The sequence below is a fragment of the Amblyomma americanum genome, chromosome 4 (assembly GCF_052857255.1).
Source record: "Amblyomma americanum isolate KBUSLIRL-KWMA chromosome 4, ASM5285725v1, whole genome shotgun sequence".
Taxonomy (NCBI): Eukaryota; Metazoa; Arthropoda; class Arachnida; order Ixodida; family Ixodidae; genus Amblyomma; species Amblyomma americanum.
Window position 1 is genome coordinate 220,226,517 of NC_135500.1, and position 25,702 is coordinate 220,252,218.

At 49.5% G+C, this 25,702-nt stretch overlaps 1 protein-coding gene across 6 annotated transcripts in view; it reads right to left on the bottom strand.

Moving 5' to 3' along the window:
- Positions 1–216: 216 nt before the first annotated feature.
- Positions 217–25,702, bottom strand: part of LOC144129403 (putative serine protease 45) — a 146,009-nt gene continuing 120,523 nt past the window's right edge. For 2 of the 6 annotated variants that reach the window (XM_077663532.1, XM_077663531.1), the window contains exons 2-8: positions 15,015–15,169; positions 11,918–12,124; positions 10,431–10,519; positions 8,830–8,930; positions 8,099–8,355; positions 3,567–3,733; positions 217–2,530 (exon numbers count right to left, since the gene is read on the bottom strand). In XM_077663532.1, the coding sequence (XP_077519658.1) occupies positions 2,375–2,530; positions 3,567–3,733; positions 8,099–8,355; positions 8,830–8,930; positions 10,431–10,519; positions 11,918–12,124; positions 15,015–15,132 (1,095 nt within the window). In that variant the 5' untranslated portion in view covers positions 15,133–15,169 and the 3' untranslated portion in view covers positions 217–2,374. Of the gene's footprint in view, positions 2,531–3,566; positions 3,734–8,098; positions 8,356–8,829; positions 8,931–10,430; positions 10,520–11,866; positions 12,125–15,014; positions 15,170–17,813; positions 18,099–25,702 lie in introns of those variants that run through there. The other 4 variants (XM_077663529.1, XM_077663528.1, XM_077663530.1 and 1 more) reach the window with 3 other exon arrangements.

The window sequence follows — 25,702 nt, forward strand, 5'->3', positions numbered from 1 at the left end:
GGTTTGCACCATGTAGGACTTTCCACAGGTCACGGGGATTTCATGTACCACACCTATGATTCATTTGCCTTACAGCCGAGCATAGAATCGAACCCACGGCTGTGAATGTGCACGTATCTGCAAGCGTGAGATCGGACACCGGGTGAATGACCCTGCTTGCTGCGGTTGACGTACTCAAGGAAGTGAAAGTGCTTTTAGTAGAGAATGCAAGAAAAGAACAAGTCTCACACTTTTATTCCCGAATAAATGCATTTTCGGCCAGGCGACATTGGACGTCGCTGACGGATTTGCAATTTTCGCACAACATACCCACTATAATCTACTAAGTACATGCGTTCCCAACACTAATCCAGAAGATAACACTATAACTACTCTTATAGTTAGAAACACAGTGGCAGTGGCTAGTAAATTATTCCACGTCGTCATCACGCGGCTAAAAGCCTGACACATATGCAGGCCTCACGCCATCTCACGGCGATTCCATACGCGAACGTTTCTTTCATACTACGTGGCTATGTGGACAGTTCCATCCTTGTAAACTATGGAGAGACCGCACAGAATACACATAGTAAGTTCATCCTGCCCATTGAAAAAGTATGTTTTCGTAGCACATTAAGAAAATTCTTCCATGAAGTACGCATGAACGATATGCATTTCAGCACCGTTAGCCCAATTTATTGCAGCAGTTCTTGTAATTTTCGCACAGCATAAGTGTTTTTTTTCACACTGTAAAGTATTTCGTGGGGATAAAACTCGCGGCTCGCGTTTCGCGATAATGGCCTGCGAGCGTTCAGCTTATGTCCTTGAAGAACACGCCCGTGTGCTAAAGGAGCAGAAACACCAAATTTTTCGATGCATGTTTTCTTCCTTGGAATGATGCGCTGGACAATGGTATACACAAGTAACGACGTGGAATTCACCAGTAAATTACAATATAATTCACCAGTAAATTATAATGGAATTTTTTTTCTCGTGTCTTTCGGTTTCTGTTTGAAAAGCCGAACGACTGCTATAACGTCACAGAAGATATGAAGTAACGTGAGTTTTCGTATGCCTCACGGGACCTGAAATCGTCTTATACGTCACAACTAAAATTCGGTGCCTCTGCTCTTTTAATTAACAAGATGACACATTTTGTGTCCTTTTCGCGGCGCGCAGCGACGATATATGGCCGACTCGTCGATCAAGAGAAGGGTCGATATGTGCACATTCCATATTCTATGTCGCAAGTTGCTTCGATGAGAATAGGAAAAGCGTCCCACCCTATACTGCTCTCCGCGCCTTTCGTTGCTGATTCCTGGTGATTAGAGTATGACAACTCAATTACATTTCTTTACTGGGCAATTAAGATGCACAATAGCCACTTGGAAATGAGAATTCGGCCCTTTCACAGACTGGCATTTAAATATGAGTAACCGTTGAAAATTTCTAAATTAGCAAATGACTCACATGGAAGCCGAGATGGAGGTGATACAAAATACATACAATTTATACATCTTCACGCTAAATTCTTAAACATAACAAGCAAATAACTTTTTATAAAAGCAAAGTTAAAGTTTGGACACTGGTGGCATGACAGTCTATGCTTTGGTGCAAATAGGTCTGTGTATTATTTGTATTTGTGCATAGGAGATGATAGTGAAGCATGCTTTGGTGGAAATCACGTTGCACGATTATTCTTTAAACTTGACTTGCGCTTGTTTTAAGTTGTATTTATAACATTGAACACCATTTATGATGAAAAATCGCAGCCCTTTAGCTAGCATGCGACCTGGTCATAGACATAAAAGTAATGCATGTAGTGTCCCAAGCACACAGTACGAATACAAGTTAGGCTTCTGCAAAGCAAAACAGAGTAAATGAGACTTTCACACTCACAGAATAAATAATGTCACTCGTGAACCACACATAGAATAAATAAGTTAGACGACAGACTTGATAGACACAAATTAAACCGACTGGACGACCCTTTACCGTCGCTTCCAGTAAGAAAAAAAGGCAGCCCAAACAGTCGATATATGACGCCGAAGCTATAACGCTGGAAAAACAAGACCTGAAAGGAAAACAAGCTGTGGTCGCTTCCTTTCTTGCCTTACCACGTTTTCTGGGCTGCAAACCTCCCTAGCTTCGACAGAACTGGTTCGGTTTACAGTAGGATCTGTGCACCCTTTACCTTCTGCCTGACATTGCATCACCAATGGCATAGGTGTAAACAACCTAGCACACCAGACGCATATGCTCCGCAGCGCTGTCAAGTGCCCTTGAGGTAGTTAAGATGCGTCCGGCTCAAAGAACACAATAACCGAGTTGATGGGAGGGACGCTCCTGATCGGACCGGACACAGCTGTGTGGGACTGCGGTCCGCTGTGCGTGCTCAGTCCCTGTTGCGGGCTATCCAGTCCAGGAACGTGGTGACGCGAGTGTACGCGCCGGGGAAGCGACCGCCGCAGCCGATGCCGAAGGAGACCACGCCCACCACGTTCCACCGGAAGTCGAGACCCAGGGCCAGCAACGGTCCTCCAGAGTCGCCCTGCATGCATGCGGGAAAGCTGCTGAACGCAAGAGCTTCCATTTCTTTCACATCTCCCCACGAGGGGACGCATTTCCCATGCACTCGCTATTAATGAGAAGCGAGTGCCGAATTTGCACACGTCCTTAACTTCGCCTTGGGTCGTTCAGGTTTGGCAGAGTGGAAAGTTGGGCAAGTTGGAAGCTGTTCATGATGAAAATGGGGGCGCAAACAAAACGGAGTCAGGCGCTCGTCCTGTTGTCATCTTTCTCTGTTTCCGTTTTGTTTTTGCGCCCCAATTTTGATTATGTTCACGTTTGCATGCATAAGCTAGCTCCTCACCCAATGACCACGTCTTTCTGAATAAAGTATTTACTCTCGCTTTCGAGTTCACAACTGGAGTGAACAAGTTAATGGCTACTTTTATGGCAAGCCAGAGTGAATTCGAAAAATGTCTTCGACCCAGTGTCGGCGACAATAACTGGCATCCGATTCCCAAAGGCGGTGACAACGACGGCGAGCCAGCACTATAGGGGCAATAATGCAACGGAAAAGAACCCGATCGGATTAAAAGCGAGGAACTCCAAAATGCCAGCTAGCAGAAGGTTTCGAGATGTGCTAGCTAGGAAAAGGAGTACTGGAAAGGATTGCGTTTCGAGCACAGTAATGAGCATCGTGATGACGCGGCTGTCACTGATGACGTGGGTATCTGTGGCTCATCAACAAATTGTCGAATACTGCCTAAAGCTGTTCCACGGGCATCGAACAAAGCGCATTCTAATGCTTCCCACCGCTGCTTGCTTCCGCGTTTCGGTGGAGCGAAATAATGAAAATGCTCATGGCCTGAGTGACGGATCGAAGTTAATCTAGGTCCTTCGACTGCGGCGTCTCTCGTAACACGCCTTCGTCTCGGACGCTTTCTGGCTGCCTCAGTAAGCAAATTGCAAGCGTGCATGCACGAATCACTCAACTACCTGAGCCTTTCGTTGTCTGCGACATGCACCAGCAACCCACAATCGCACTGCCCTGTCCGTGGAACGATACGACGACGACATACCTGGCAGGCATCGACGCCCGTGTGGTTGATGGCGCAGACGAAGTCCTCGGTGATGCCATCAGGAGTGGCATGCCGGTAGCTGGATGTCCGGCGCAACTCATCGTCGCAGTCCTGGTTGCTGATGACCGACACACGACCTTCCTGCAGTCGCCGAGCGTAGCGGCCCCCTGCGCCCAAAAGCGATTTCGGTGAGAACAGCTGCATAAAATGGAACGGTTCAAGTGTACCTGCACTTATGAGGCAAGGCTTGCGAGCATTGCTTGCCAGGCTCTGTGCGGGCTATCTTGCAACGCGACTTTTGCGAACCGTGAAAGCGGACCGAGAATCGCAAACAGCGGGACTCCTCCACGAATGATAAAGGTGCACGACGAGACTCTCTGCGTTGATTGCTCAAGTTATCACTCTGTGTGACATCCGTCTCGGTAAAAAAAAAAAGTAAATTCTCAACTGCGTGGTTGAGCATCCCGAATTGAGGGGCGCCGCAGCGCAGGGCTCCGGATTAATTTAGACAGGCTGGCGTTCTTAAACCTGCGCTGACGTCATACAGTACACGGAAGTTTTTTGTATTTTGCCTCCATCGAAGTGTACGGCTGCCGCGACCAGGAATCAGCCTTTGAAAGAAGCCATAGTGACGCGATACATGTATTGGTCCAAAAATTGCTACTAAAGAGACAAGCTTGATAATTGTACAAACGGACTTCTACTAATATCTTGGGGTTCTATAACGTGGGGTTCTTTAACATGCATCGGTCTCTAGAATTTTGCCTCCATCGAAATTCGACCGCCGCGGCTGACATTGAACCCGCGTCTTTCGGGTCAGTATAGCCGAGCGCCATGGATATGTCGTCGGTTCGGAAGCCTCCAAGTTGGCTTGTGGAGTCCCACAGACAGACCCGGTATATCCGATTAGCACAGACTGGATGCAACATCCTCAGCACCCTCGGCATGCGCATCCCGGCTAACGACCGCACAATCCTCTCCACCCCTATCCACTCCAACCTCCTCGTCAAACCCCTTCCGAGAAACACCCGTCCGCAACACAACGAGCCACGCCGCCGAGCCAGGCCAAAGGCTCTTCGCAAACATTACGGCCCCGAGGAGAGGTGGAGCCGCATGCTCGGGCGATGAAGCGGTGGCAGCCGTGGTGGGCCATACCCTTCTCCCCTCCTCAGAAGTGGCTGAAGAGGTTAGCCATCGCCCTCGTTATTTATTGCCCACACGGAATCCCGTTATATTCTCACAGATTCGAAGACTGCACTGTCCCTGCTATTTGCATGCTGACCTCGCCCGGTGCCATCCCGCCACGTGGAGCTGCCCCAGGTGCCTGTGCACTCGGGGAACCCCGACAACGAGGCCGCCGATAACTTAGCCCGAGGTCTGGTACACCGGGCACAGGCGGCCTCCGCGTCGGAGTTCTCCCGCATGCACGCATTCAGTGAGCTGGCTCACCGAGCCGAGAGGCAGCTCTACCCGCCACCACACCACTCACTTGATAGTTACCATAAGGCGCCGCCTCCAGACGCGAACCCTCCCGTCTCCTTATACTATAGGTCCCGCTACCACCAAACGACCACCAACCCTTTTTGCAGCTACCCCACCGCCACACTCTCCCACATCCTATTCCAATGTCCCTCGGATCCTGCCCCGCGGTGCCTGGAGCACCTCACCAGCCGGAAAGACTAGCAGGATACCCTGCTACGCTCCAAGGACCCGGTCCGGCCACCGACCGAGCTGCCGACATTATGTACCGCAGGAACATGAACGTTTGAGTGTAGTGGGGCCGTGCGGGGGCCCAGGGGCCTGTGTACCCCAAATGCCTCTGTCAAAATAAAAGTTTTTGCCACCACCACCACTATAGAGAATTTAAAAGCTATATGCCGAAAAGAAAAATCGTAGGACAGCACCCGTAACGCTGTACGACGAACGGTTGCTCACATTTTTGGTACGAATGCTGGATACACTTTAAACGTGGAACGCTTTCAGCTCCCCCTGTCGGCGCTTCCGCGGGTGACATTGGCGCCAGAATGGAGGGGCATTGCGGAGACGACGAACTTTGGCGAAACTTTCAGTTGGTGCCTACGGCCTGCGCTGTCGCCAGAGCAGCGTATGCGTCAGCAATAATGTCTCTAGCCACAGTCACTGCGCATGCGCGAGTAGCGCAGTTCGCTGCAGCGTCGGATTGAAAACAGCGCGTCGCAGCAACACATCTCCCTCACAATAGGCGAGTCGGTGCAACCACGTCCAGCCAAGCTGTGCTATTACTGCAGCGACAGACAATGCCTCGCGGTCATCTGTGCTGGCATGTGCGTCATGGAAGCTTACGCAAAGGGGCGCTTGCTCATGTATTAGTGAGCTTGTAATAAGTGTGACAATAACGACAACAGCGTTGCTAAAAACTGGCTCTAATTTTGTAACAAGAAGGAAAACAAAGAATTATAAAAAGACACCTTTCGCGAAACAATTTCAAACGCTTAATTACGCTGCCATCCGTGCTGCTGGCCCGTAGAACGATAATCAACCACGAAGGAGGAGAGGGCGGGGCAAGAAGCCGAGCCGCCTGCGCGATCATCCGCTTGTCCGCCATATTGCGTGGCCCTTAACAGGCCGTGAAAGTCGCCTGCGAGGGATCGCAGAAGCCTGAGCGGAAGTAGCAAAATGAAGTGCCCAATAGCGAACGCGTGATTGATCATCACTTTGATTTCGCATGTAGTATATGTTCTACGCGGGCTGTCACGGAAAGGGAACAGGGAGGCGAGACCATGTGTTGCTGCGAGAATATTCAAACAAGGTCGCGAAGGCAGTTTTACTTGTTTATGCGCACTAGGCTTGCTGCTGCCCCTTGTGTGGGAAAACAGCCGTGAGAAAGTTCGGCACGCAGCTATCAGCGGCCCCCTCCTGAGCTCTTGTTGGAAAGAGCCCAAACAACTCATGAGTCCCCGCTGCACGAAGCTCTGCATGCTGGAAAGCAACACTGGAGGGTGGCACCCGACGGCGTCGGCTCGCACGTTCTCGTCGAGATGGCGCACGCAGAGTCCGGTTTTGTATTTTTTTTCGGGTGTATTTAGTTAAGTTAGCGGAAATGCGCGCTTTAGCGTCACCGAGGTTGGACATAAAGCAGAGCACACTGCATCTCATCGCAGACCATGAAAGGCAAAGCCAAAGTTATCGTTGCCTGCGCATGAAGCGAACTGTTTGCTCTTGTCAAACACAATGATCAACAAGTACTGATGAGCTGCCAGTGTGTTGAAGTGAAGCCCGCATTCAGACAAGATACGGACGACTAGAGGAAGGAAAACAAAGATAGGCTGCAGGCAAATACGAGGCTTGAGCCGTTCATCGTGCCGAGAGATGGTTTGGGCGCACTCTTTGTTCAAATATAAGGGCTTTATCAGCTCTTTGTTGGCCTGCTTCCCACAAAGTGCGTGGTACGGTCAGAATTAAATGAACGAAAGTATCGCTGCGTGGACACAGTTCTAAATTCGCGAATCCCGGAGGCTAGGCTACGCCACCATTCAATTCCCATCGGTAAGCACGGAGTCCTTTTCGGTGTCGACGCCACGAGCTTGAATCGGATGGCGGGAAAATTGTTTACTTCTATTGAACAAAACCACAAAATGAGCAAATATTGAAATAAACTACACATGAAAGACAAAAAGTAATTAACACAGAAACATGAACACTGAAACATGAACAAGACAACAACAAGCTCCAGAACATTTCAGAAAATAACTGAACGCTAAAAAGAAAGGTGCATTATTTGTCGCATAAGGTAAAACATAGACCAAAACACAGACCTATGAACACAGGCGAAAGAAATGGTAATAGGCACATACGCGGCTGTGGCAGATTTAGCGATAAGAAACTTTTAGTAACGGGACAGCTTTTACGTTGATCAATTCTCTCGGGAAGCCTATTACAGAGTGCGGAAGTGTACGAAAAAAAAAAATGAGTTGCGGAAAACAACAGCCCGTTTCGAGAACTTTAAAATAATGATCACGTCGCTTTGAGACGGTTATCTCACGAATAAATGCGTCCTTTGCTGCTGCACACACGCCAACATATCCAGAAATAGCCGTAGAATGAATCATTTGCGAGGAACGAAATTTGAATGGCGTTGTCCGGTGTAGTGGCAGGGTGCAGCTGAAGTGGGGACAGGTGAATTCATCACTTCTCTCGGGTCGAAACAAGCGCTAAGCAGCGGTTAAGCATGATTTACGACGTGGCATTTTTCCCGCCGCTGATGTCTGTGGCTTTCTTCCTGCACTGTGGTCAGCACTCGAACCCGAAGTACAAAATCAATGAAGAGAAACGCAGTTCGGGTAACGATGGTTCTCTTCTTTTTTCGCGGCAACAGAACATAAAGTTTCGCCGAAACAAAAAAAAAGCGCAAAGAGAATGGAAGGAGCTACAGGAACGGACTGTCCGATGTACAGACGGAACGTCTGGAAATGGAACCAAGCAGCAAAAAATATTGTCTGCATGCTGGCTCAAAACATCTTAGCTGGCCACCGGGCACAGAAGCGTGCGCTCACCGTACTTGGTGAGTCCGTAGCCGAGCACCACGACCTGTCCGCCGAGCTTGAAGTCCGGCGACGGCAGGCACACCGGGGCGATGTGCGTCCCGTACCTGGCCTTGGCGGCGGTCCTGATGAGCGCGATGTCGTGGTAGTGGCGGTCCAGCCGGTAGCGCTCGTGCGGCCGAATCCAGCGGACAGGCAGGTTGGCGCTGTGCGAGCTCACCGTCTCGTTCACCTCGAGCACGCCCAGACGCACCTTGTACTCGCCGGCGCTGCACGAATGGGATTGCGATAAATGCCCTGTCGCTTCCAGCATGCATATCCCGTGGCTTCGCGCTTGCAGACCTCGCAATACAGCGACTCTGTCCATTCAGAACTGTCTGACCAGAACGAGGACTTGTGGCTTTTCGGGCTCACAGCGATGGCTAATCCCACTGGCATTAAAGAACTGACACGAGCATGGAACGGTGGCTCTATGTTCGCGCAGAAACATAAAGCCGCGAGAATAAATTTAATCAACATAATACCCGTCCATAGTCAGCAAGGCCAAGTGCTTCGCAGTATATAAGCGTACAGTCAGGGAAGGCCTGATGGCTCAATTTGCGCATATTGGAGCCTACTGAACTCCCAAGCCTCGTTCGCACTGCGCTGTACTTGAGTGAACCAACTAGTAACGTGGATTGGTTAGCGATCTTGCTGAGAGTTGCCAATGAAAGCGGCCACATCATGACAGCAGACATACGTACTTGTTCCTGAGGTCGGGGAAGCAATGGGCAGCCGTCAGCACAGTGTCGCTGTCCAAGAGTGTGCCGCCGCATATGAACTTGTCGGCTTGGAATATGGCCGCCTGCGCCAAGCGGGAAGAGACGCGGAAGCCGTCATCGTCAGCCTGACTGCATCCAAGCCTCAGCCCTGCCGTCACTTTGCCAGTCTCACCCGCACACCTGACGTAGCTTCTGCCGCCTCATGCTTCAGCAGTGGCCAATGCACACAACTGTGCGCTCTCTTGAGGGATGGAGCAGCGATACCCCGAAATTTTTGCACTCGCTATGCGTGCTCTGAGCACGTTGAGTCTCCCCAATATTATCAAAGGTAACATTGAGCGCTCCACCTCTCACGCTCCTGTTTGATCACACGTGGTACTATCTCCGACTTTTGGCACCTATAAGGGCCCCTTTAAGGCCAGGTTTGGTCGTGATAAAACCACGAATTCTGCATGGCGGCGACAGAACAAAGCCAGAGACGCGTGCTCTTCTGCTGCAACTAATCAGGCAGTAAAATAAGTGGTAGGGATTTAAGGTAGTTAAACCGAGTAGACGCGCGAAAGCATGTGTTTAGCGAGGTATCGAGACGATTTGAGCACAGAGTCCTTGCAGCTGCGCCGCCACCAGAGCGGCGCATGCGCCAACAGCAGCGTCTCCGGAGTCTCGTTGTGGGCGGAGCCAGCGCACAACGCGAAGGAGGCCCAAAGGACGCACGCGCAGTCCTGGTGGCAAATGCTCAACGAGGCGACAACGCCGCGTGAGCAGCCGTGATTACGTAATGCGTGCTCTGGTGACCCAGGTGGCGTGGCGCCATCTACCAGCACGGCCAGTAACCAGCTCCGGTCGCGCGGGTCGCTCTCAAGGTCAAGCATCACACACAGCGTTAAAAACTCCGGTTGCCAGGATATCCGGAGTCAGCGATGTGAGCGAAAAAATCAAATCACGGGCATAGCTCTGGCAGGTGGCCCCAAAGAGCAACCTAGGAGGCAGGTGGGCCACCTAGGTTACGTGACCTTGCGGTGTCGTCACAACCTGCCCACCGGAAAGTGAGCAAACTGCCCAACTTCTCAGGTGGCAGTTAAGTTAATGACTGGTCACTCGGGAAGAGCAACCTGGGTCGCACAGGGCCCACCGCTGGTAGCACCTTCCATCGCAGGGCAATGACGCGTCGCTTAACCCCTGCACCACTGCGCCGGGAGAGGTATGAAGACTCCCAGGGAACTATGAATGTGAAGTAGAGAACGACCTTCTGCATGTATGGGAATTAACCCATTGCGCTATCGCGTCACACCCTTAAGGCAGAGCTTGAGTGTCCTCTCCATTTTTTCTTGGCTGGGGTTGGACTCCGTTAAAGAGTGCTTTTAGCACTACAATAGCTGATACTGCAGCAAAACAAGTGAAAGCAAAACTCAAAGGGCACGTTCCATGGGTACTATAAAAGCTTTGGGTGGCAGTTCTGAAAATCCACCAACTTCTAGATACAGTCACACTGCGTGCTGCCGCAGCTAAAGCGTGTTTGCAGTGCATCGGTGGCTTATGCGTGACATATTTGCTAAGGAGTCGGGTGGTCGCGAGGCACTGACCATCCATGGCCACGCAGACTTGGATAGCGTGACGGTTCCGCCCGGTCCACTCGCGACGGCCCCAGGATCGTCCACCACGGCGCCGCAACCTGGATGAAAACAAGAAGCGCGGACACCCGAAGTCAATAAAACGTGCCACGCTGAGGCCACGCTGTGCACTTGCGTGGCGCAGAGTGCGGGCAAAGCGCACGTGGTGCTTAACAATTATTTGCAAGCACAGTAAAGTACACTGCTCACAGTGCGTACCGGGGCCGCTAGTTATAATGTATCTCAATTACGGACGACAAAAATTCTCTCCGGTAGCAGGTAAGATGTGCCTTAAAGAAATCCAACTCACGATTAAATCACGACCTGGTTTGTCACTCACTGGCCGCAAACAAAAAAAAAAGGAAATGGATGATTTAACGTGGTTAGGCCAATTGTAAATTACGTGCGCCAGCACTTCGGTTTTCGTGGTGGTTCAGTGGTTATGGCGCTCGGCTGCTGACCCGAAAGACGCGGGTTCGATTCCGGCCGCGGCAGTGGAATTTCGATGGAGGCGAAATTCTAGAGGGCCGTGTACTGTGCGATGTCAGTGCACGTTAAAGAAGCCCAGGTGGTAGAAATTTCCGGAGACCTTCACTGCGGCGTCCCTCATAACCGGAGTCGCTTTGGAACATTAAACACCCACACACCCATCAACGAAAATTTCAGCTCTCACTCTGGTTACAGTTCGAGACTCGGTTTTCAAGATCAAGCGTATACTTCGGACAAACATAAGCGAAGTCGGTGTGTGGAGGGTCTTAATGCCAGCGCACTAAAAAAAAAAAAAACTGCAAACTAGGGCAGGTCTCTGCGCTAAGTCTGTGCTGTATTAAGCAAAGCGATGTAAACATGCATGAGTTCGCAGAAATGGAAGCCGGCTTTTCCTGACACGTATGCAATGCTTGTGTCATTCAAGACAAAATGCAAGGTCAGCTAGTCCGCAACATTTATTTTAGTGGTTTTTCTCTCGCGTTCACTTTGTAAGACAAATAGCGTTAAAGTCAGCAAGTCTCACATTCCACCTCTTGTTGAGAAGAAATGCGACGGTAGTATCGTGAACTACAGAAACTTCGGACTGTTTTCATTATCACAACAACAAAAAAAGAACACTTTGCAATAGACTGTATTATATCCAGAAATTATGTTCCACGCAACTTCTTCGAAGTTCGAAAGGCAGCGCTGGAACACGAGCTCCTTCTGTTGGAGATATTTTTCTGCGTGCCCTTTCAAAACTTGGGTGAAAGCAGGGACGACAAGCAGGCGATGTGACAGCAGAGTAGCAGCAGACGACAATACAAACGCGTCACCGTTATCCACCCCAACAGCATCGGTAGCATAACAGGACACGAAAGCAAGCAAGGGAAAGCATGCTGGTCACACGAGCGCGCCGTCATATCCGGTGCATTATGCACCTGGCTCGTTGCGGGGGCCCTCGACTGCGGGTTGCCTGGGGGAGAGCGTGCCTGTGTTGGAGGAGGAGTGGTCCACCACGTCGGCCGACGGGCAGCAGACGAGCACCGTGATGTCGTGGAAGCCGCACGGCCGTGGCCTCCTTCCGCGACCCGCAGCGGCCACCAGCGGCGGGCACCAGGTCAGGGGCACGCAGAGACCGCCGCCGGCCCGGGTGCACGCCTTGGGCCGGAAGTCTGTCCAGTCGGTGTCGCACCCCACTGCGCACAAGCAGCGCCATGTCTCATGCCCGCCACTGCATGGTGCCAGGCACGTTACGCAAACGCTGTTTAGTGCGCTTGCACTGAGCCGAAAAGCCGTCGTCTGTCCGTCTTTGTGCGGTGCCCGGTCTTGTTGCAGGCTGCCCACCGCGTTGTGGACAACCTGCCAGGTGTGTGTATGTGCCAGGGGACGTGCTCTATAAACTGTTCATTTCCCATTTCGCGTCCATTTGGTCCTCTCTCATTGGCCACTCAGATATGGCCGCGGCTTTCGAGTGCCGTTCGGTGGTTGGCCACCGGACCTCACCATTGGCTGCACATATCGCAGCCATTGATAGCCAGTGGTCAGGGACGATCGCCCGCTGTTGACAGAGCGCTGCGATGCACCTCACCATTGGCTGCATATTGCATCCAATTTCAGCCAATGGTAAGATACGGTCGGCGTTCACCCAATGGCCGGGTCACCCCGCAGACGTTTGAAAGCCGCGGCTATATCCGAGTGACCAATGACAGAGGGCCAAATGCGTCGCTTAACCGCTGCACCACTGCGCAAGGAGTGGTGCGAGGACTCTCAGGATCTATGAATGCAAAGTTGATAATGACCAATTCTGCATATGTGGGAATTATTAACCCATTATCGCAGCCCGAGCACCGGAAACGAAGTGAAAACCGACACACCTAATTTGCATTAGGCCTAACTACGCAAATCGACCACCAGTTTTCCTGCCATCAGTCATCCCTTGGGTATTTCGCAACAAATGATTCTGTAATGATTCCGTTCGTTGCCCATAAAACCTCATGTGTGGTGGAGTGAAATAAGTAATTTGTAATCTGCACGTGCAGGAGCCGCTCCGGGGTCCAAGGCACTGCTCAGTCGCGATAAACAAAGACACACTGCCTAATCACGAGCGGACGTATCTTAGTTAGCCGGACCTGTGAGTTCTTGGCGACGGCTCTGCCGTCCGCGGAGCTGCTGTGTCAGCAAGATACGAGGCGACTGCGTTGAGTACAACGCCGTAAATTATAGAAAGTTCGCACTACGGCACAAAAAGAAAAAAAAAGTTAATGCGGCCACCTGTGCTGTTCTAGCATAAGACTGAAAGCGTTGAAGCAGCGCAGGCATGCAGAAGGAAGACAGCACCGGGGTCTTTCGTGGCTTGTATTAGCACGATTTTGACAGATGCGACACAGCCACCCACCAGTTCAAGCTTGGACCTTGTATTTTTATTGACGCCCTGAAAATCGTGGGCAACTGGCTTCAGTCGAAACAGGACCCTCTTCCTGATGAAACTCGCTTTTTTTTCACCCTATACTTTTGAGACCATGGAGTGAACGTGCGGTAAAAGTTCCTCCTTCTCCAGCCTTTCTTTGTCCGCGCGAACCTCAAACTCTAATTTTTTTTTCTCAAGAAGTTCGCACTTATTTGGCTGTATACCTTGTCTTATCGAGTCGCGTAACTCAAAGGCGTCTCATTCGAATGAATGCTTTGGATGCCTGCTTCTCCGGGAGCTTAGCGCATTTCGACAAAGTTCCAGCCAGCGGCAACGCGCTTCCTTCGGCGGTGAACTAGTCCTGGCATGCAATCGCAGAATAATGAGGGCGTCTGATGGCAGCACCTAGGGAGCTCTGCACTCGTGACATCTCCGCCGAAGGCAAAGTGTTAATCTTGCTACTGTCTGTCTGTAGCTATCACAACAACAGGTCATTTAGTTCTAAAGCCGCTTTTGGGCATGCCCCAGATGCGAATTAGGTTGCTTGCAGCAGACAGGAACGGCAAATGTTTCCTTGTTCTCTGCATCGGAATGCCTTGACTCAGCAGGCACATATACGACGTATACGTACTCAAGGCGAGCGGCCAAGTCGCTCGCTGTACAAGCGAGCATAACGCGAATGGCGCAACTTTATCTCAGTTAATATGATCCTTTCTTTCTTTCTTTCTTTCTTTCTTTCTTTCTTTCTTTCTTTCTTTCTTTCTTTCTTTCTTTCTTTCTTTCTTTCTTTCTTTCTTTCTTTCTTTCTTTCTTTCTTGTTCGGCCTCACATTGTCTCACTTCCTCGCAAGCGCTTTTTTCCACGGCTTAGATTACCGCCTCTATTCCAGCGCACTTGGTCCTCGCGGTGCAGTCGCAAAAAAAAAAAAAAAAAGGTAGACATTCCAGGGCTTAATACTTGCGCTCGATGAAGCGCTCTCTACTAGTGCGTTCTTTTTGTGTCTGGTACACGCATTTTTGTTGTGTTGTATTCAATTCGCAGCAGATCGAATTAACGCCGGTTGCTGATGCCCGAAAGCAGTACAATGCAACCGCTGTGAATTATGACCAACATGAGGCTCGACCCTTATTTTTAAAGTGAAAAACTTACAACTTCCTGGTCACGACTGCACTTCCTCATTTCGCCACTAACCCTATGAGTCGCAAACAGATCGTTGTGTACAGTTTTGTACTCCGCAGAATTGACACAAACAATTAAACTGCATGAGTTGTAATTATTTTTTTCGCACTTCAGATGACAGATTCAGTGTGTGGGAAACCAATGGCAACGGTCAAATAAACTTTGAGCCGAAAATACTTATAATGCTTACTTCTTGCCACAACTTTTTATTTCCGAACCGACGAGTGTGTGTGTTCAACGAGTGAGCATTTCTTATCCAGCGCTTTGAATTTCGTAAAACGGTTTCTGCACAGCCTGACTGTTGGTTTTGTTTACAAGATACAACGAGCAGAACATAAGTGTTCTATACTGCACTGTTCCTGAAATGAGTTTGACGTAGGTGTGTGTACCTGCGCTTCGACATCTCCTCTCTAGAAGCTTTCCTGTGCCCCACCGACACACGTCACTCTACACACCGATCCCTGCTCCAAACTGACAGCAGTGGATCCACGTCGGCATACCTATGGAAAGTTGAATCAGGGCCGCAGCTGCGACAGCAACACCGAGGACCATGGCAGGCCCGTTGAAGGGACGCGGAGCGGAGCAGGAAAACCGCCCGAGCTCCGATGTGAAGTCCATGGCGCCGTTGTGTCCCCAAGACGACAGAACCAACTTTCTGGAACGATAACAGGAAGGTATATAATGTAACGAGGGAGCGGCTTATTGCTTTCGCCTGCCAGCTTCGGGTTACGCCGTGACACCACGCATGACCGCCTGCTGCCGTGGTAGGCCGCGCGGGCAGAACGAAGCGGGGAGGGGGTAGCGAAGACCCTCTCCCCCTACCCTCCTCCTCCCCCTCCTGGCCCTGCGGCTGTGACTCAGAATGGAGGAAGTTACCACGGGGAGGCGTAACTGCTGGCCTCTTGCACAATGTCATTCCGCGCGTGCGTTAATCGAGCGGCGTATAAGGAGTGCGGCGCGTCTGGCGGGAGGCATCCCGAGTGTTTACCTGCCCGATCGGTGAGCGCGCGTGGCGGGGCGCACAAGTCATTCACACGTGTTCTTGCGCGCAGAGGAGGCGGCTGCTTAACGTACAGCAGGTGCCGACGCTATTAACGCGACAGCTCGTGCCGCAGAAAAGCCGGTGTCGTCGGCGTCTTTGACCGTGAGCGAAAAATGGCGCATATCGGTGGACAGCCGAACAGCGCCGTAAGGGAAGGAATTTTAAAGCAACAGCGTTAAGGATTTATTAATTTATTTATTGACGGATTGATGGATTGATTGATGTATTTATTTATTTATTGGCCGATTGATTGACCGTCGATAGATCTATCAACCAATCAATTAGTCGATTAATTGATTGGTTGATCGCTCGATCAATTGATTGACGGACTGATTGATTGATCGCTTTTTCCTTCCCTTACGGCGCGATCTGGGTGTCCAGCGAGAAATGTGAGACAGGCGTTATTTCCTTTTCTTAAAAGCAATTGTTCATTTCATTTTCCTCCCCCTGCGGCCCGGTTCGAGTGTCCGCCGAGATATGTGAGACAGGCCGTGTCCTTTCCTTAAATTGTCCAACGGGCCACGCGTCGCGCCGAAGGGGCGATGGCGTTCTGTGTACTCCTCGGCAACGCTGCGACACGCTGTCGCGTCTCACTCTTAAAGACGCAGCTTAAGCGTCCTCCAATCTTTGATTCCTTTTTTCACATAAATTACTCCCTCCTCTATCCCTTCCTTTACGGCGTGGTTCAGGTGTCCAGCGATATGTGAGACAGATATTGCGCCATTTGCTTTCCCCAAAAAACAATTATTATTATTATTTTTCCCATAAACAGGGACGACGCCAATTGAGGAGGCGGTAACATTTTTTGATCCAAGTAGACTAGCATTAAACTGACATAAACGCGGAACCTCAAATGTTTGAGGAGGAGAATAAAGGACAGTCAATTTGTGGCGACGGGGCCCCTTATGAAGGCTGTAGTTACATTTCATTCGGTTCGAGAGGCCAATCCTGGCTTGCAAAAAAAAAAAATGTGTTCGCTAAATGAGTATTAAAGAAAACTGGAACTTGCTTGATGTGGGAAAGGACAAGCTTTGCGGAAGGAGGGCAAAACGGCGGATTTAAATTTTAAACGCACGAGTTCAAGGGAAAAATCGCGAACACTAGTGAACGGCTCTAAAAAAGAAAGCTGCTTTAAAGCGCTTGAAGCTAAATCAACTCGTTCGCATATAGTTAGCATCTATGCTGCCAACACATTAGTTTAACCGGTGTCACGGACAAATGAAGTGCTGACGGGAAGCTATGTATACCAGGTGTCCCAGCTAAAAGTAAGCAAGCTTTTAAAAAAGAACGGAATGCCCTCGCCACGTGAGACCAACTGAGGGTTGTTTAGAGTCGCGTGACCTAGTCTGCAGTATTTTTTCGTTGTTCAAAGTTATTTAATTAGTGAGCTCTAATTAGCTAACTTTCTAATTATTGAATTGAGGAACAGAGTGTCAATGTAAACGTTGTAGATCACTTTGCGAAACAGTTGACTGCAACGTTTGCACCAAGATACCGTTAACATCAAGTAGCTTGCACAATAAAAAAAGCGTCTACGTCACAATGGTGTCATTTAAACATCCCAAGACGCCCCTTAGATAACGAAATCCATTTTTACTGAGGTGCTCTCCCCCATGAGCCTTTGCGTGCACATTGGGGCACAGATGTGACCCAGCAGCTGGTCACGTGGTAGCTTTCTTGCAAGGCCAATAGGTAAAGCTACGTAAACAATGCCTTGATAGAAACAGCGCTGCTAGCGGTTTTCTGAGACGACCTACAACTTTCACACTGGCACTTTGTTCCTAAATTAAATATTTAAAAAGTTAGCTAATTAGACTTAACTAATTAACTTTGAAGAACGAAAAAAATACTGCAGACTAGGCCACGCGACTCTAAACAACCCTCAGTTGGACTCACGCGGCTTAGTTACTTTTAGCTGGGACACCTGGTATACAAAATCGTAATCGAAAGACAAGTTTTGTTAGCGTTGGTAAAAGCAGCAGGTAGCGCAACACATTAGGTACAACTAAAAAAGATTATTTAAAAAATACGTCGTCCGTCTAAGTCACTCGTCGTGCCGAAGGACTTATTGTTTTTTTTTTCTGCGTAACAGCTCAAAAACATGGCCCTAAATCGACCGTACCCACTAACCCAACAATTAACTCTTCCAAATGGAAGTCGCGAAACAAACAGAGCTTCGCAGATTTTTCATTTCCGCCACTGTCAAAAACAGACTCCCCGTGGTCCGTGCTTTGCGGCCGGGAGAACACCCACCCACCTGCAGGTATGCAGACGCCGGCCGTGGATTCTGGCTGCCTCTGGATGTGTTTGCGCTCAGACGCAACGTGCGCGCTCAGCTATAAGAGCTCAGCGGCAACGGCCAAAGCCTGCGTGCTTCACATGCAAGCGAAAACGCTAGCGATTCCTGCCGCCGCGGCGCAAAAACCTGTTTCGAGTCGTCGGGGCGGCGGCTCGAGCGGCCTGAGCGACCAGGTCCCAACAAGATTGTAATGTTTCGCCGCGACGTGCCGCCCAGTCGCTTGCACGCCGACCAACCTCAAGCCTGCAAGGGTTGGACGAAGGAACGGCGCCGTGAGTCCGGCATACTGCTTGCACCCAGACCAGAAACATCCTTGAAAGCCTCCAGTTTCATTTCCACGCGTAATGCACGCGGTTAATATTATTTTTTTTTTTTTGCGCACTATACTGCTTGGTGTCAGTTTTGTTCCTTCCTCTGTGCGCATGACTCCAGAACAGACAGAGAGAGAGAGAGGCGAGGAAGAGAGGAGAGCCCTGCTCCTTTCCGTGGTTTTCGAGCTCACATGTTTCACGGCGCTCTCTTGCCCAGCTTGTTAAGTGAGGAATATCTGTGTACTGCAGACACATGTAAGAAGATCCTTTTTTTATAGTAAAAAAAAAAACAACAACAGCAGTACTTTTTGTTTTGCTACCACACACTTCGAGTGCGCGATTGCTTCCATCGTGTTATTGACCGGCACATGCAGGCTAGCACGTGAACAGGAAGACTGAGCCACAACGGCGAAGAATGTGTCTCCAGGGCTGTTTCTTTCTACGTCGCATTTTAGTTTCATTCCTGCAGCTTTTCTTTGCTTCCTTCCTTCTTCATTTAATTCAAATATATGCTAACGGAGGTCTTGGTATTCATGGGCGATGCAGGCGAGTCGTCCTCTCGTGTATAGCTACAAACAAGCAGCGCTAACTGTGCGACAGACGTGACACAGATGAAAGCATTTATCAAGGAGGCATTTGGGGGCTCCGTGCACAAGCATACCCTGGCAAAAAGATAAAACGAATGGCAAACAAGGTAAAACATATTAGAGAATGCAAGGCACTCGAATGACATACAGGAAATAAAAAAAAAAATGAGCCGACGCTGATGCAGCGATCGAATATTGAGCGTTAACACACCTAACATAAGTCACCGGTTCGAATCACTGCCGCAAGCTTGTCTCTAAATTAACTAGTAAATTTATGCTGCACGAAACGCGAAATCGTATGCCACCACCCGCGGTGGCTCAGTGGTTATGGCGCTCGGCTACTCATCCGCGACGGCTGCGTTTTTACGGAGGCAAAATGCTAAGGCGCCCGTGTGCTGTGCGATGTCAGTGCACGTTAAAGATCCCCAGGTGGTCGAAATTATTCCGGAGCCCTCCACTACGGCACCTCTTTCTCCCTTTCTTCTTTCACTCTCCCCTTTATCGCTTCCCTTACGGCGCGGTTCAGGTGTCCAACGATATATGAGACAGATACTGCGTCATTTCCTTTCCCCAAAAACGAATTATTATTATTATTATTATGCCACCACCCCGAACACTCTGCGACAAATGGTTGAGCCACAATGCTCGTATGAAAATTCGTAAAGGCATGGAGATGGGGGTACATAGACCGCCTGTTCAAATCCCCCCCCCCCCCCCCCGCTCGTGCTAGGCTCTAACTTGACTCGTAAGTTTATGCTGCACGAAACGTTGAATCGTATGACACCATCCGGAACATTCTGCGGAAAACGCTTGGCCCATAAATTTTACACGAATGCCGGGACTAAGTGGACCGACTTCGACGCTTGCCAGATAGGGAGATATAGTATACCGGATCGACATACTTTTGTCCCGAGTTGTGGTGCTCGGTCACCACGCTGCCGCCTGTTGTTATTTTATGCCATTATGTAACCACCTCGGTTACCATGGCAACCATTGGGTTACGATTTGCCTTATAACTAGGGATTGAAATTTTCGGTGTTTAGTTTTGCAAAATACGGCGGGCTTCGGTGTTTATTTCAGAATGAAAGTTTCGTTTTTTTTTTTTCAACGAATATTATTTCTTCTATTGGTATCTTTCGCTGCAGCATGCATACGGAGTTTCCCCGTAATTTCGTCCTGTAAATTCACATCGTGCCTGATATTTGAGTTTTCTGTCCGCAGCTCGCGACCATGCCGCGAAGGCAGGCAAGTGCAGCCGCCGACCGACACGACTGATCTGATGATTACAGTCACTGGTCGGAAGTAGCGCGCTTCGATAATAAGCCCGAGCGGGTGCCTTGGGCCAGCATAGGGCAAGCGTGGGAGGATCCGGCGGGTAAGCAACGATAAAGCGTTCACCACAGAGCTCTGAGGATGCAGTGCACATTAACGGCCCGACGCGCAACCGGGGCCGCCGCGAGGAACTCCAGAATCCCACCCGCTGTGACATCGCTGCATTTGTTTTTGCATCACGTCGCCTGCTTATGTCGCGCTCGTGACTGGCTTGTCATCAAATGTCTCGAACCACTCACTGCACTCCTGACTGCGTATGTGTTTGTGAAGACACGCACAACTTGAATTCACTATAGAAATGTGACAGAGGAAGTTAAGCATCCCGCACCATACCAAAGCAACCTATGAGTCTTGATTAATGACCAGTTACCATCTCCTTCCCGAATTTAGAGAAGAGAACAATGCCTTTCGTCGACAGAAGAAGAGCAGCCTTGACTGGTGGTGTGCTCAACCGCTGTAATGGTCTCTTCGCAGACTTCACGAACACAGGGCAAGGATGGAGTAAAAAGTTGCCCGCCATAAAAAGCGACGCATAGTCGCAATCCACATCCGTCGCCAGCAGGCTCATTGTAGTCGTGGCCTCGCCATCGTTGCGCATGCATGACCGCGCTCATCACCGCTCTATTCCAACGCTTTAAGCAAACACGCATTCTTTAGCTTGCGTGCGCGGAAATGCGAATGTAGCGGCACAAGCCCAACGCGTAGATGCGCACTCCCTTAATCGAGTCCCGCCAACTCAGCCGTTGCTAAAAGTCCCATCTGCACAAGGGGAAACGTCCGGTGAAGCTTCCCACGGTCTCCTCTCAGCGCCTGCTGTGGCAGCGGCAGTCTGTTGCACCGGCGCTCCTTCTTCGGATCTGAGGCAGTTGAGTGAGCGCCACAGGAGCCAATTAAATTGAAGTTATCATTTCGACGCAAATAATCATTTTCTAAGCAAAACAGAGGCGGCAGCGACTAATGGCCCGAGCACTTATTGGCCGACTCAGCGTCGATACTCGTTAGGCGGCGACTCCGGTAGCAGCTTACACATACCGAGTCTTCACGCATGTACTCAAAAGACTATATGAATGCTCTTTCTTTGTTTTATTCGAGAGTGTGCCATGAGGCCGAAGTCACTGCACACACCAACAAAATCAACTAAAGCAAAGTCTACTAAAGCAAAGCCTATGTGCTGTTCCAAATTTTTTCGCGATTATGAATATTACCTACGCTCATTACTACCAGATTTTGCGTGTGTGCAAAAAAAAAAACCCAGCAAAAACACATTCGATGTCTCTCAAAGTTCTCTAATGTGATTTGTCGAGAAAAAGCTCTTCACCTTAGGCAGGTTCGAATTTGTAAATTTGCGTGTTATATGCTTTAACCTTGTGTAGCCGTGAAAATATTGGTTTGGTTTCGGCGGTTTGACTTCTCAAAGCGACTCAGGTTATGAGGGACGCCATGGTGACGGGTTGCGGACAATTTCCACCACCTGGGGTTCTTAAACGGCTGACAATTAATTAATGCACAGGTGCACGGGACTCGAGCGTTTCGCCTCCATCGGAATGCAACCGCCGTGGCCGAACTCGAACCACGGGAAAAAGAGCCTTTGCGAACTACGTACTGCGTCCGTCGCGGACTAGGAAGACACAGAAGCGAGCGGAGAGCGTCGTCGCCATCCGCCACGTCGTTCTGTAATCATTGACTTGCCGTCAAGCAACAATAGTATCAGTACAGAGCAAGTTCACTTTGTGCTTAGCGCTCGAAACTTCTCGCGTACGTCGCGAAGGTTTTTAACATTCGAGTTTGTTGAGTGCCAAAATCGGTCTAATGAGTAACGTCCATACGTGTTGCATAAGTGGCACACTGCGCAGTAAAAGCACACTCATGCTCTGCATAGCATATCTGCAATACACATATACACACCCCCCCCCCCCCCCCTCCCCAAACTCTTCGCTGTTGTTTTTTTGCAGTGGATAGGAACGATTTACAGCGCTTAGATCTGTGACGTTTATGTGTGCTGGGTTATCCTCCTCTTAGTGCGAAACCACTCACGCTGACTAAATCGGACCAGAAATCTTGTCACCTTTGGATCTCGTGCCGCCCCCTGGCAACAGCGACGCCACGTTAGGAGGTTAAAAAGAAATCACGTCAACACCCACGGCTAGGAGTCGCACCAGCGGCGGCGCGAACAGACCGGCCTCAAAGGCTGCTGCGCGAGAGCACTATGATATCGCAGCAGTTTTTTTTTTATTATTGCATGGAAATCAGCCCGGCTGAGTTACCAAATGCTTTACGTACACACATACTATTCCGCAATGCAGACACACATTCTCATGTCATTGTACGCTGCACTGCACTTACACATCAAGGTTGCGGGAGACGTAGACACAGGCATCAAGAACCGGCAACCATTCAGGCGGCCGGTCCTGAGCAGCTTAAATCCCCCGTACAGCTATACCAAGGCGCACTATTCACTGATGAACAGAGGACTGGATTAACGAGGCGGTTTTGAGTGTTGATCTATCATGCGGCTCTTCCACAGGCTAAAAAGTCCAATCAAGTTGTCACTGCGGGGGTGGATGCGGCATATTCAACCTTGCTACGGATTATAGTGATTTGTACAACAGTAGTCTCAGTGACACAGGGGCAGTGGAAAAGTTACGGGGCAAGTAACCTAGCATACGGTTAGCGCTGCTACATAATTTAATAATATGTAAAGATGAATTAAAAGTACAGCTGATGTAAACACCAAAGTAATGATATGAAGAAACGGATTGCAGGGTCATGTTACATGCAGAGAGAATACGCGATCGGAAAAGTAGAGGTGCGGGAGACACGCATAACTTTACACCTTGAAATGTTTAGTTCTATTAACCAGACGTTACACAAATAGGAAATCTCCTTAATGTCATTTTGGAGTGCGATGACGTCGTTCTGGCTGTTAATTTCACGAAAGACTACACAATCATCCGCGAATAAGTGGATGTTAGAGAACACGCATTGCGTCTAGTCTCAATGCAGATTGAACAACAGGGGACCTAAAACAGCCTTGAGGGACAGCATTTAGCGGGGAGTTGAAGCTGTTAACTGAGACGAACTGTGATCGGTTACAAAGCCACGCTAATCTTGTCGTCTAGGTTTAATGTTCTTACTTTAAAAAGCAGTAACCCATGACAGATTTTTTCGAACGCTTTAGAAAAATAAAGGAAAACACAATCGGCTATGGAACGATGGTCAAGGGTGGTATGAAGTTTATGAGTGAACGACGCTAGCTGCGTTTCGCAATAGAGATTCTTGCAGAAGCCATGCTGCGCATGCGTAAAAAAAAAGTTACTTTCAAGAAAAATCATGATGCTTGTGTAAAATGCGTGTTCAAGTATTTTGCAAGAAATGGTTGCTATTGACATAGGGCAGTAATTGCAGTGCGAGTCTTTAATTTCTGATTCGTGGACCGGAACAACCTTTCCGATCTTTTATTCCGAGGGAGGAGCACTATATCTAATCGAGAGAATGCTGGTATAGCTTAGCAAATATGAGAAAAGAATACAGTTTTGTGCTTTTCAGGAATTTGAATTCCTGAAAAGCACAAAACTGCATCCCTGTGTTCACTAAATCGTTGATTTGGTGAATTCTTGGGCTAGATGACACTTTCAGAGAATAAATTATTTGTTCGATATCTGTTGCTTCACAATTACTGAGTCCATAGGTAGAAATTCATGACACGGGAGGGCCGGAAATGTTATGTTAGGTGAAATAACAAAAAAATGATTTAATGCCTGAGAGCAGTCCTCATGAGATAAAGCTGGACCGTCGGAGTCTCGTAAAGTTATTGTATCTTGTCGGTAGGGTTGACAACACGCCAAACTTTTTGGGGTTTTTAGATAGCAACGAGGGTAAAGTTGTTTGGTGAAAGTTAGCTGTTGCACTCTTCAGTGCGCATACATATGCGAAATCAGCAACCTTTTAGGCTGTCCTTCTCTCATTACAAGAAGGGCTTTCGGTAGAACGGAATAGTCGCTTTCTTTATAGCTTATCCGTTTTATGTGCGTTTTATACTAAGGTGATTGTGAGTGAGAAGAAATAGTTCGTATACGCCGATTGGATAGCTTGTGCGGCTTTGTGAAAGGAGATTTTCTGCACTCTTTTATGAAATTCACAAGGGTGTAGAAACTTGGGCGAGTCGGTAACGGTGATCCATGGTATGTGAGTGCAGCGCAAAACGGGACAAGGGAGAAAGACGCGGTACCCTCTTGAAAACCTGGCGTAGTGAAGCCTTCGCTTCAAGATACGATTTCTTACGAGGCTGCGAGGAATTGAACACAGGACTCTTGGGACTGCGAGGCGAGCACATAATGGCCACCGATCCGCGTTGCGAACAAAGGTGAACCTAGTGTATGCGTCATCTTACGACTGTACGCTGATGTGTCATTAGAAAGGAAGGGAACAAAATTAAAAATAAATGAAAGGAAAGAAAAAATGCTTTCGCATTCAATGCACCCTCCATAATTTTTTCTAAGTTCTCACTCTCCAGGGTTCAGCGCTACGTGTCTGTGCAGTAATGATGTACAGTCTTTGTCAGTAATGTACAGCCCTGCGGGTTTGCTTCCAAGTCGTGTAGCTGGGCTCTTTGACAGTCCTAAGCTTGGGAGAGGGTTGAGGGCTTCAAGTTCCTCCTCCGCCTCCGTGAGATTATGGTCCCTGAGTGTGCAAGAGGAGCCGCTCTGCAGGGCTCAGAAGCAGATCCCCTGGGCTGAAAACTTATGCAAAGACTGTACACGGGATGGAGAGACTAACATGGACCCACGCTTACGCGTTCAATCTCTTCTATCGCGTTGCATAAAGGAAATCGAAATGTTTGCTACCTTTACGTGCCAGGGCAAAAGTAAGGATTGCGTACTTGCACGTATGCGTCAAGCATGCTCAACTTTTGGCTAGGGGAACACGCCAGAAGAGTGGCCGCCGAAGCCTGGTCTATATGCATTCACGACGTGGGTGTGAAGGCCGCATGTCTGTTTCGGGGCGCGGCACTCGCCCACAGTTGCACGTCCGTGATTGCGAGGACGGGCTCGAGCGAACGGCGGCGCTCAGTTGCTTCGTAGAAGAGAGAGAGAGAGAGAAAGAAGCAAAAAGCAGGGGAGAAAGCAGCTCGCGTCTCTTGGCGAATCGCGCCGCCGAGAGTAGTCGCCGTGGTCCTTCGCGGGAAATGACTCATGCCTTCTCTCTTGTTTTCGCTTTCCCATAATCGAAGTCACTTTCCTGGCCCCAGTGGTCAAGCAGGGTTGCGGCGGGCTGCGCGCAGGTCATTGCAACGAAAACCACCCGTGTCTCGTAATTGGGGGGCAAGCGAGGAAAAAGGAAAGGCGAAATCAACAAGACCCGAGCTGTATGGCTCCAGCTACATGCAAGTCACCCCACGACTGCAGAAATCAGTTTACCGCGGCGTACCACGCAGTTCAAGTCGCACATTTTACGTCGCTCTTTCAGTTCCATCGCAATACCACTCTTTTCGCCCTGCTGCGGCATTGATTAAAGCGTCGTCGCTTGGTCTGTCTAGCCAATGACGAATCAGCTTGTGAACGCGGCGTATGTAAGGAATGCAAGCATGTAGCCAGGAAGCAGGCGGGCAAGCTCGTCC